The following is a 12,021-nucleotide window of genomic DNA, read 5'->3' as shown; positions in this document are numbered from 1 at the left end:
CTACGGAGAAATTTACTTGCTTATATATAAAAGCAAAAAGAGCATCACTTACTCATGGACCATTAAAAAAATAACATATTTAAACTTTGAAATTTCTGACCCTAAGTCAGGCATTGGTAAGCCAAGACGGAGCCACTGCAATACAAAGTTGTCTGCTCTTGTGCTGGTGAAGATCCAGGATGCGAAGTAGAAAGCTGCTGCCTCTGTAGCTCCTCTCAGGAGGACATGGCACTTACAAGTGTGTTGTTACTCTATTGTTACTCTGTAGCTCCTCTCAGGAGGACATGGCACTTACAAGTGTGTTGTTACTCTATTGTTACTCTGTAGCTCCTCTCAAGAGGACATGGCACTTACAAGTGTGTTGTTACTCTGTATTGTTACTCTGTAGCTCTTCTCAGGAGGACATGGCACTTACAAGTGTAAGTTGCTACTCTATTGTTTGTTCTCAGGGAGGACATGGCTGTGTTGTTACTCTGTTACTCTGTAGCTCCTCTCAGGAGGACATGGCACTTACAAGTGTGTTGTGACTCTATTGTCACTCTGTAGCTCTTCTCAGGAGGACATGTCACTTACAAGTGTGTGGTTTCTCTGTATTGTTACTCTGTAGCTCCTCTCAGGAGGACATGGCACTTACAAGTGTGTTGTTACTCTGTATTGTTACTCTGTAGCTCCTCTCAGGAGGACATGGCACTTACAAGTGTGTTGTTACTCTATTGTTACTCTGTAGCTCCTCTCAGGAGGACATGGCACTTACAAGTGTGTTGTTACTCTATTGTTACTCTGTAGCTCCTCTCAGGAGGACATGGCACTTACAAGTGTGTTGTTACTCTATTGTTACTCTGTAGCTCCTCTCAGGAGGACATGGCACTTACAAGTGTGTTGTTACTCTGTATTGTTACTCTGTAGCTCCTCTCAGGAGGACATGGCACTTACAAGTGTGTTGTTACTCTGTATTGTTACTCTGTAGCTCCTCTCAGGAGGACATGGCACTCTATTGTTACAAGTGTTGTTGTTTGTTACTGCTGGAGGACATGGCATTGTTGTTACTCTATTGTAGCTCCTCTCAGGAGGACATGGCACTTACAAGTGTGTTGTTACTCTGTATTGTTACTCTGTAGCTCCTCTCAGGAGGACATGGCACTTACAAGTGTGTTGTTACTCTATTGTTACTCTGTAGCTCCTCTCAGGAGGACATGGCACTTACAAGTGTGTTGCTACTCTGAGTCTTGTAAGCTCAGTGCAGTACTTGGCACAATAGTGTTAAATGTGTGCGTCTGCTTTGCATGCAGTGGTAAGGCCCTTCAGACTACCCGTGAGTATCATGTGGAATTATCCCTACTAATTAGACTTCAAGTAAAAGGACACAGCCTTGTGGCAGAGTGCCAAACACATGCCACTTCGAATCAAATACACGCCTGTCTGCTATCCCTCCTCCCACTGTCTGCATGTCAGCTCACTCTGTCAGGCTGGGGTGGGACAGATGAGTCTACAAACACGAGCACAGGCCAGGCCAGGAGTTTTGCTCCTGGATAGGCGTTTTATCCAAAGCCAGAGTAAATGCTTTGGTCACACACACGCACACACCCTCGTGAGAAGGCAGGGGAAGGGTGTGCGGTTGGCTCCACGTTGAGTTAGCTTGTTTTAATTAAGGAGATGGAGACACAGACACTGTGTGCTAACATGGTTTAGTGCATACTCCAGTTTTGTGTGAAACTGCTCGGTAATGCATTTCGTCTATTACCAAATGTGATTAATGTGCCACACAGGGTTAACTCTGCTCTCCCCAAAGACATCAAATGGGAGGCAGCATGTAGAAGCTAAATTATTTGGAGAGGCTCAGAGATTGATTTAAACATAAAAGAATTAATTGGTCCCTGAAGCAGACTATTACACTGGACTGTGATCTTGACTGAAAGTGGGAGAATTACAGATGCATTGCATAGAATAAAGGAATACATCTCACGGCTTTAACCCTTTCCCTCCGACTGCTCTCTGGGGTTTGATGGACTGCCCTCCTTTGCATGCTTGTTGGTGCAGAGGGGACTGGGTGTGGTCCTGATGGAGTGGGATGTGGAGCGGAGCAAGCATCACTGAGACCAAGGGACCTGGAGCAGTGCCCACAGACCGGACTTTGTAGCAGTTCCCACCTGTCTGGACCCTGAGCATAGATGACAGTTGTTACTGAACAGGGATCTAAAGTTCTCAATCTGTGGGGCATTGGTAAAGAGGAACAGTGGGTGAATGGAGCCCTTTCTCCCCTACAACTACATGAACGAAGACTGAGCTCTCAGCTGAGGATAAATGTGTAAGAACACCGTGGCCAGAGAGGCACTGTTTTCAGTTATGTCTAAGCAGTGCTGCTTTTCCTGATTCTTGCTCTGGAGCCAGGCATGTGCTGCCTTCTGAAGCCCTTTGCTCATTTGTCCTTCGCAGGGAGAGGCAGTGTGTTCACTCAAGTCATTCACATTGAGGGTTCTTGTATGCCCGCTGTTACAGAGTAGTCGGCGGCAGAGCAAGTCAGTGGCCAGTTCATGGGCATTTGTGACCCATGTCTTGTGTGGGTTTCCCAATAACACGGCTCCCGAGTTTCAGAATGGATTCTTAGGACGGTTCCTTTTGCCCTGCCTCACGGCACTACCCCTCATCATTGCTAGGCTGTAGCTGTCAGTACGCCTGTTCCTCTGCCGTCAGTCCTGACGGTCTGTGCTAATCAGCCTACTGGAGAGGCCCAGTAGAGAGGTAGCTGGACTGAAAGGTCTTCAAAGGCCACCCTTCTGCCTTCACAGTGAGCTTCTTTCCCTAGGAAAGAGCCCCAGTGGTGAGTCTGTCCTGGCTGTGTATTTTCTGTGGCTTGTGTCCTCAGTTCTCAGCGGGCAGGCATGCCTACACTCTCTGGTGTCCCAGGAGGGAGGTGTTGAGCAGTACAGCATGGAGGTTGTAAGGCATGGACAGCACGGATAGCACCCAGTGGTAAGAACAGTCAGGCTTCATAGCGTCAAGTCCTTTTCCTTAGCTGTCTCAACTTTCGGTTCACAGTTGTTGGTTTTAAACTCTGGTCATTGTAAAAAATCGTCTTCTAGATTACTCCATATATTTCTGCCTGTGGCATGCAAACTCAAATTGGACATCCCAAGGTAGAGTTGGAGTAGATAGATCACCTGGTGGTGATTTCCACACTCTCTGCCCATCCTGTCTGATGTGTCAGGCACGCGCTCCTCAGTGACTACACAGTCTCCTGAGACCCCCAACCCCTCCTCTGCGGCTGTCAAGTCTCCCATACACGTGCACAGTCCACACACGTGCTTGTACTTAGAGGTGTGGGTGATCACTTGCTTCAGGGTCTTTCGGACATTTCAGTGGCCATCTTTGTCTATCTCTTACGATGGCGGCATTGCCATTAGGTGTGGTTTTAAGTGGAATGCCTCAGGATAGCTGTTGGGGTCACCCATTGCCCCCTTTGTTGTGCTTTTAACTGTCACTGTTACTGAAGGGCTTCCTGCCTTTCTGAGAAGGTCCTTCACTGATGCTTTGCTCACCGGAGTGATGGAATTTGGGCACTGCCATTTGCTTGGTGGAAACCAGAGGGCCTCTGTGACATCTGGTCTTTAGAAACTAGCCAGTGGCACCACAGACACAGGCATAGCGTTCTCAGCACTGAGAAGGAGAAGGCAATCGAGAGAGAGGGAGCGTCTGAACTCAGTGTAAAGGGATGGGGGGATCCTCACTGTTAGCATTAATAAAGTTGGTAGGTGTGATTGCTAACTAGAAGAGTTCGGTTTATTCAGATTATTTAACTTCAACATAGTTTGATTATAAACTTTCATTGTTTTCAATGTTTTTTAATTATTAATCTTAGTAAGTTTTATTTCACAGAAAGTCTTTAAAGACAGATATCTGAATGAATTAGTTTGACATGCCTTAAAGTTTAGTAAATTTCAAATGGAGTTCTATACACATCTTCTACAATAACAAGTCAAGGGACAATCTACCTAATTTCTTTCTTCTCTCTGCCCTTGGTTGGGGACTGCTGAACTACAAAGGACACTACTGCCCTGCTGAGACAGCGGAGTTCTTCCTCATGGTCTTCTTCCCGTGGCTTCTCTTTGCTCCTGGTCCAGTCCGCAGGGCCCATGTTTCTCACCTGGCTTCCAGCGTGGCTCAGACTTACTGCTGGTGTCTTGCCCCATCCCCATCCCTGAATTCCTTATTCCTTATGCCTTTGCTTACAGTTCACAGGCTCAGGGTGTGTTCTGGTCAGCACTCTCAGCGCCCTCAGCACCCTCTGTGCCCTCTCCTGACAGTTTATAAGATGAGCACACTTGGCATTTTCCTCCCCAGACATTCAGCAGGGTTCTGGATTTAGGCCTCTGACTTGCCTGCCTGCCCGCCTCTTTCCTCATGCTCTCTTGCTGCTGCTGCTTTCCTCTCTGACCTCTTGAGCATGTCCTCTCGTTTGATTTACTGCATAACCTGCCCTCACCCTCCACTGCACATGTACACTGATTTTCTGAATGGCTTTACACGGACTCTTTTTGGCCTGCAACTTCCATGAGCCAGGACTGTGGGCTTTTGGCAGTGTAGGCTCTCGGGCAATGCCTGTGCACTGGCACTCAGGCTGCATACTGGTGGGGTGAACCAGAAGTTGCCTAAGCTACAGAAAATCCTTGGTTAGAATGTTTAAAAAAAAAAAAAAAAGCAAACAAACAAAAAACCCCCCAAACAACAACAAAACCAAACCAAACACTTTGCAGGATAGTACTCTCCAATTTAAATGTTCATAATTGTAAGCATTCCTCCCCTTTTGTAGTAACTAGATACTGATATTGTGTGTGTGTGTGTGTGTGTGTGTGTGTGTGTGTGTGTGTGTAAATACTGCCATTTATTGGAGCACACATTCACTTTGTAATTGTGGCGCGCCCAAGGCATTGTGTGTTTTCTGCTGGTTCCTTTACTTTAGCGTTGATGTCTTTGTACTGAACCACTGTCTTACAGGCAGTTCTGTCCCAACATTCTCTCTCTTTTTCTTTTATATTTTCTCAGTTGAATTTTCCCACTCTGAAAGCTGTGAATCTGTCACTGCTTTGGTGTTTAACACGTTGCGGCAGTCCATAGCCTTCTGACCTTCTGACACTGCTGGAGGAAAGTGTCCTAGCCATTACATCTGTGGTACAATGGTATTGCCCACTGAAGGCAGAGGAAGCCATGTGCCTGGCACAGCCGCCTGGCACTGGAAGAGTGTGGGAGATAAGTGCTGGCTGATGGTAGCACCTTACTAAATGAGTGCCTGTGCCATTTTATTTTCCTCTTGCTGAGAAAACAGTGGCCTCCTTTGAGTACTGGTGAGTGGGAGACTTTGCAGCAGTGTTGCTGTCTGGCGGGCAAATGCTGATGTCGGACGCCTTTAATGGACTTGCCACAGCACACGGAGTGTCCGCTGCTCTCTCTTTGGCTCCTTGTGATATTGCCTCTTTCCTACCCTTTTGTTCTTTTCAGAGTAACCTGAAAATCTCCTGAGAGTCCCCACTTTGTACTTCTTGGGGTGGGGGTTAAGCTTGTGCATTTACTTGTTTGCTCTTTAGAGAGGTGTCACTTTAAGGCTCTGACTGACCTGGAACTCACTCTGTAGACCAGATTGGCCTCAGATCAGAGGGGCCCACCTGCCTCTCTCTCCCTCCTGGGTCTGGAATTAAAGGTGTGCTTTGGCGGCTGCACGTGGTCCCTGACAGCTGTTATTTTAGTCCCTATGTCTCCTCTAGACTGGCAACAATCTGGCCAAGCTGTACCCTCAGGAGAAATTTGAACAGGACTTTGAGAAGCCTTCTCAGATTTGGTGTGCTGATGTCTGTGGAAGAGAGCAGACCGTGTAGCCACTTTGCTATTTTAAAAACAGTCCTGTATTGCTTTGCCACCCATCAAGGCTAACCACAAATGCTCTCAGCCTTTGAATCAGAGACAACTGAGTTATAGCCCCTGTTAAGTGGGGTCCCAGGAGGAACATTAGTCCTTTAGGTCACTATGACACTGCAGTTGCTTTGACAAAGACGAACACTGTTATAGTGCCAGTCCAGGAACCCTGCAGACTCAGAGAACTATGCCACCAAAGGGACACTTGGATTGCCAGAGAACAGCTTAGCACTAAGGATAGGACGGTAGGGAAAAAAAACAAAACAACCCTAGTCTTAGGTGTGTGTGCATATCTGTGTGCTTACATGAATGCATTTTGTATGCATTTACACACATGGGGTGTGTGTGTGTGTGTGTGTGTGTGTGTGTGTGTACAATCTCCAGTAAGACCTCACAGCATTTGGAACAGTGCCCTGGGAAATTTTTTAGCGGAGTGATTCTTCGTGGACTCTGATGGTAATTTAATAGTTAAGTACTGTGTCATCTCTCATAACAAAAACATTTGTAGTTAGGGCCTCTGGTGCGGCTCAGTGACTCTTGCTGCCAAGCCCAGGGTCTGAGTTTGAGCCCAGGGCCCTGTGCTGAGAGACTGCTGGCTCCTGCTTGCTGTGCTATCCTCCCAAGTGCACCGTGTTCCTGCAGGCACACACACAAATACAATTAGCTTTAAAACTTGAAAAAATAAGCATAACAATATTTTCATTGCCTTGTAATGATAGTTAATTCATTACAGTACAGAAAAAGATGAGAATTACTAAGACCCTGTCAAGGCTTCTGTAGAATACTGTGCCCAGGTGCTGCCCTCTGAAGAAGGCAGAGGCCTGATCAACAAGAGACACCATGAGCAAAGTCCGAGCTGCCAAAGGGAAGTGCATTTCTCAAGAAGGGAGACCAAATATCAGAGAGGGCTTCCTTAATGACAACTCAGAAAATTCCAGAGTGATAACTTGATTACACAGAAAGCATTTAGGTAAAATTGTCTGCATGTGTTCTGCATTGTGAATCTGTTAGCAAAACACTTTACACTTTGAAGAGAATAGGAGTGTATTAATATTCACAGTGCATTTTGAAAGCATATATAATAGCTGCATTCTGAAGACCCAGCTCAAGATGTAAAAACACCCTTTAAAAATGTGGTAGGAGAGCGGGCCTTTCTCCCCTGCACTTTGGCAAAGCCTTCCCTAGACGCCCCGTTGTAAGGCAGGCAGTCAGCAGCCTTCAGAGGTGCCTTCCTGGTAAAAAGCATTTATTCTAACACGAGATTTTAAAGAAAAATGGTCTTTCAAGGTAGAATGCGCTGTCTTGCACCTCGCTCTACTCAAGCAGACTGATCTATACTGTGCTCTGTTGGGTTTAAAAGACTGTTTCCCACTAAGTAGTTGAGGCTGGTCTGAAACTCACCAGAGCTCAGGCTGACTTCACCCCTCCTCAACCCCGTTTACTTATCTTATTTACTGTGTGTGTTTGTGTGCACAGTTCTATGGAGGTCAGGGCACAGCTTACAGGAACCGGTTCTCTCCTCCTCCCCCATGTGGGTTCTGGGATCCCACTCAAGCCATCAGGCTTGGTGGCAGCTTCCTTTTCTCAGTGAGCTCCTTCCCAGCTGTCTGACTTCAGCTCTTACCCACCCTGCCACAGCCCCAGGTGTCACCCCCACATTCTGCCTCTGAGCAGCCTTTCCATGAGGAGTGACATGGACTCAGGGAACGACCTATGTAGTAAGAAGTTTTGTTTCTTTAAAAACCACAGAAACATTGTAAGAATGTTTTCAGTGTAACCCAGATGTGGGATGTGGGGCTGCTTCAGACTGTCCACAGCAGCTAACTGTGATTTGCTCGTGCTCCAGCAGAGGTTTCCAGCTGCAGACAGGTTTTACAGTTCTGTGACATTTGGAATTCTGGGGATTTGTCAAAGGGTATGTAAAAAAAGCCCCGAGAAGTGATTATTGGTCGTTCAGGGGACCGGTTGCAGTTTGTTGGTAGATGTGCTCAATGAAAAAAGAAATTAGGTTTACAGATCTCTTCGCCCCCAATCCCCGTTTTTCTTTTTCTGCTATCTAAGTGATAGGAGGTGAAACGGGTGGGAGGGGAGTGGTGGAATAAGGGTGGGTGTTTTTCTTGTTATTTGTTAAATGTTAGAGAGTTCAACAGTGAATTAAACCCATGTTTGAACACTGAAACTGGAAGTGGACATGGTAGCACAGACCTGTGAGCCCAGCTGTTATGGAAGGAAGCTACAGCAGGAGGATTGCAAGTTCAGAAGCCAGCTGGTCTAAAAGCGCAGGGCTGTAGTCACAGGAGAGAGAGACACATAACACAGCACAGCACTGGGCTCCACCCCAGACTGTGTTCAAACAAGGAGGGGTTTGGTTTCCTCCTACCCTTAAACCCCCACCTCACTGAACCACTCCACACTCCAGCACGCCTGCCTCAAGCTCACGTCTTCCTAGGGCTCACCCGGCGTGAAAGTATGTCACCTAGTCTCATAGCCTGTCACTCCTTGCAGGGACGACCTGTGCTTCACGTCCCCATCACACAGACAGCGAGTTGTGCACAGCCCTTACCAAGCCGGGTGAATGATCTTGTGTTGTAACCCAGAACTCTAGATGCCCTTTAGTATCTTAGGAAAAGTGGAAGAAAAGTTTAGACAGCAGGAGCTGAAGAGGGAAGCAGTACAAAGACGACTCCCACAAGCTCCTCCATGTGCAGCTCACGACAAGTGTGTCCCTGGCTGAAAGTCAGTCAGGGGACATCTCACAACAGAAGCCCTCCGGCTGGGGCACACAGAAGCACTGGGCCATATTTGGCCCTTACCTCACTTTAAAGGAAAAGATGAGGAATGGAAAGGCAGGTTTTTCTACCCAAAGAACAGCAGTGCTAGCCCCAGGTATGGTTCAGCTTTGGACCAGTGCTGGGTGTGCAGCCCAGGAGTGAGTGTGCATCCCAGCAGTGAGTATGCAGCCCAGGAGTGGGTGTGCAGCCCAGCAGTGAGTGTACAGCCCAGCAGTGGGTGTGCAGCCCAGCAGTGAGTGTGCAGCCCAGGAGTGAGTGTGCAGCCCAGGAGTGGGTGTGCAGCACAGTAGTGGGTGTGCAGCCAAGCAGTGAGTGTGCAGCCCAGCAGTGGGTGTGCAGCCCAGGAGTGAGTGTGCAGCCCAGGAGTGGGTGTGCAGCCCAGGAGTGAGTGTGCAGCCCAGCAGTGGGTGTGCAGCCCAGCAGTGAGTGTGCAGCCCAGGAGTGGGTGTGCAGCACAGGAGTGGGTGTGCAGACCAGGAGTGAGTGTGCAGCCCAGCAGTAGTGGTGTGCAGCCCAGGAGTGGGTGTGCAGCCCAGGAGTGGGTGTGCAGCCCAGCAGTGGGTGTGCAGCCCAGGAGTGAGTGTGCAGCCCAGGAGTGGGTGTTCCTTTTTGGTGAACTTGAAATTTAAATATATGGATATCAACAATTTTTTTTTAGTTTTTGAAAAACCAGTCTCCCCAATGCACCACCGGCTTGCTGTTTTGCTGACTGTATACTAACAAGACCACGTACATTCTGTTGTCAGAGCTTCACGTCTTAGTAAAGCACAGACCGCCCGGGTACCCTCATCAGACAGGAGCCCGTGTGTGCTTCCCTCTGTGCTAGTGATGGGCTTCTCTTGTTTTCGGTAAAGCATTATGGTTTTATTCTTGAAACAAGACTTGGTCTTTTGAGGAGTACTTCTTATATGGCCTGTCATAATTTGGAGGCCTCATGAACAGGAGCTGCTTCCCAGAGGTGGCGGCATCAGCGTTGTGGTTTTGGTTTGTAGGCAAATGTTCTTGAGGCCACTGAGGAATGAGGGTGTATTACTGCTGGCTCAGCATCAAAGCTCACGACTTTGAAAGACCAGGCCACTGTGGTAACTTGGCTCCATGGCACCTCAGTGAGTCAGTACATAAATAAAAGGATGTAAATTGTAAAAATAGACGGTGCGATAGATGCGGTCCTTACCTCGCATGGAGACGGCATCAGCACATGGTGGTGTGAGCACTTCTTTCACTGGGTTTCGCTGTTGCTTTGAGGTAGGCTCTCCCAGAGTTGCTCAGGCTGACCTCAGCGCCAGGGTAGATCTCGTGCTTCAGACTCCCATGTGCTCAGATGACAGACATGTGCCAGCCTGCTCCTACCATTTAAGCAATGACTTTAACCTCTAATGTATAATATGGTGCTCTAAGCTGTGTGACATTTTTGCTACACTGTACCCCAAGTAGGTAACATCACCGTTGTCTCTACAATGGGGTAGAATCTCAGCTCCAGTGCTTTTGATCGTGCCTACAATCCACTTTAAAAGGAATTCTTAAAAGTTGTGTTTCATCTTTTATGAAGCTAACAGGGCTTGAGTGCTCACTGTGCAGCAGGCCCTGTGGGCTTTCCTGTCTCTAGCTGACAAGGGAGCTTCATATGTGACTAGGGGACATCCTGTAGAGCACTGTGACTGCTAAGAACTAACACTGGCCTTGTTTTGAAGCCCCATCAACTGGAGGCAGCTGTTTGTCCCCAGCAGATGAGCGGCATCTCTCTTGGCTGGGTGGTCAGAAGGGCAGAGCGGCATCCAGGTGCTTCCTGCCCGGCATGAAACCAAGTGTCCTGGTCTCTCTTTCAGTGAGCATCTGTCCTGTGCTTTCACCTTCTTTCTTCATGGAGAGAGTAATGTGTGCACAAGCGTGGAGATTGCTCAGCACCAGCCGATCTATGTGATCAACGAGGAACACTTACACATGGCCCAGTCTTCACCCGCACCATTTCAAGGTCAGTCAGAGGCCATGCGCTTTATCCTGCACCAGCACCCCCGAGTGCGTAGCTGCCCCTCCTGACGGGGTGTTGTAGCAGGGGATGGGGTGTTGAGGGTGGGTGTAGGGTGTTCTAGGGTGGAGTGGTGTCTTGTAGGAGGAGGTGTTTGGTTGGTTTAAAGTAATCGTGATCAGTTAATAACATTTCTCAGGTAAGTACATGTCTAACGGCTTGGTAAAGCTATGTAATTTCCTCGAAACAAACTAAGATTGACAAGCATCGCAGGCCAGCGTCTCCTGGCCATTGCGCACAGTGAATGAAGGGGCTGTGGTTATGTCTGCCAACAAGGCTCTGCAGTGAAGTAACTGACAGAAGGTGGTTGCTCACAAGGGGAGCTGGCTTCCCAGGTCTCTTCTGGTGTACAGTGTGGTTAGTGCCGTTACTGTCAGCATTGTTTTCTTCCCTGCACTCTGTGGACGACTATGACTTGACTTTATACACTGGTGGTCTCATCACATTTTATCTTCATCTCGTGTTCCAAATTAACTTTACATCTTTTGATTCCACTAAGCATTCTAAATCTACTTCTTAATCTTAGGGATTCCAGATTTCTATGAATAATAGTTTTGAAATGTTAAAAACCATGAAAAAATTCTTTTGGACTCCATTTGATTTATCATTTCCAAAACTGGCTGCCCGAAAAGAACAGGGCACACAGAAAGCAGTAGCTTGTACCCCACATGTGTTCTCACTTTAAAGAGATAATAAGGATCAGTCTACCTTACTTGTGAAGCTAAGCGGGGAGAGACCTGGGATTCTTCCACCTGGTTCTCAGTCTTACCTGCCACCCCTCACCATCATCCCTTACATCCTCTTAGACTTCTGAAAGCCAGACAGTCGTGCAGTGGTGGCCTGCCATCAACTTCAGCGCTCACCAGGCAGAGGCCAGAGGATTCCCAGTTTCCAAGACAGCCAGGGCTACACAAGGAGAAAACACACACACACACACACACACACACACACACACACACACACACACACACACACACAGAGAGAGAGAGAGAGAGAGAGAGAGAGAGAGAGAGAGAGAGAGAGAGAGAGAGACCTGGACACGGACACACCCCACAGCAAATAGCTATAAAATTCATATAAAATTTAAAGCAACCCAATTCTCAAATACAAACTAAGCACAACATGTGCTATTGCAGACTGTGGAATTTGTTTAAATCCTGTGTTTACATTTGAAATGCAATCTGACCTCCACAATGGTCACTCAATGTTCAATGTTATCACTTAAAATTAAGCGTTTGTGAAGATAAACGGTCACAGGGAAGGTAAGTAGCTTTTAACCTTGGAAGGTGGGAGAGATTG

General features: G+C 47.6%; 1 protein-coding gene across 1 annotated transcript in view; it reads left to right on the top strand.

Annotated features, from left to right (window-relative positions):
• Med13l (mediator complex subunit 13L) overlaps positions 1-12,021 on the top strand; it is a 204,426-nt gene that overhangs the window by 148,100 nt on the left and 44,305 nt on the right. The window contains 1 exon segment of the mRNA XM_032886705.1: positions 10,523-10,668. Coding sequence (XP_032742596.1) covers positions 10,523-10,668 — 146 coding nt within the window.

This window comes from Rattus rattus, chromosome 16 (genome assembly GCF_011064425.1).
Source record: "Rattus rattus isolate New Zealand chromosome 16, Rrattus_CSIRO_v1, whole genome shotgun sequence".
NCBI lineage: Eukaryota > Metazoa > Chordata > Mammalia > Rodentia > Muridae > Rattus > Rattus rattus.
This window is presented reverse-complemented; position numbering and strand designations above follow the sequence as displayed.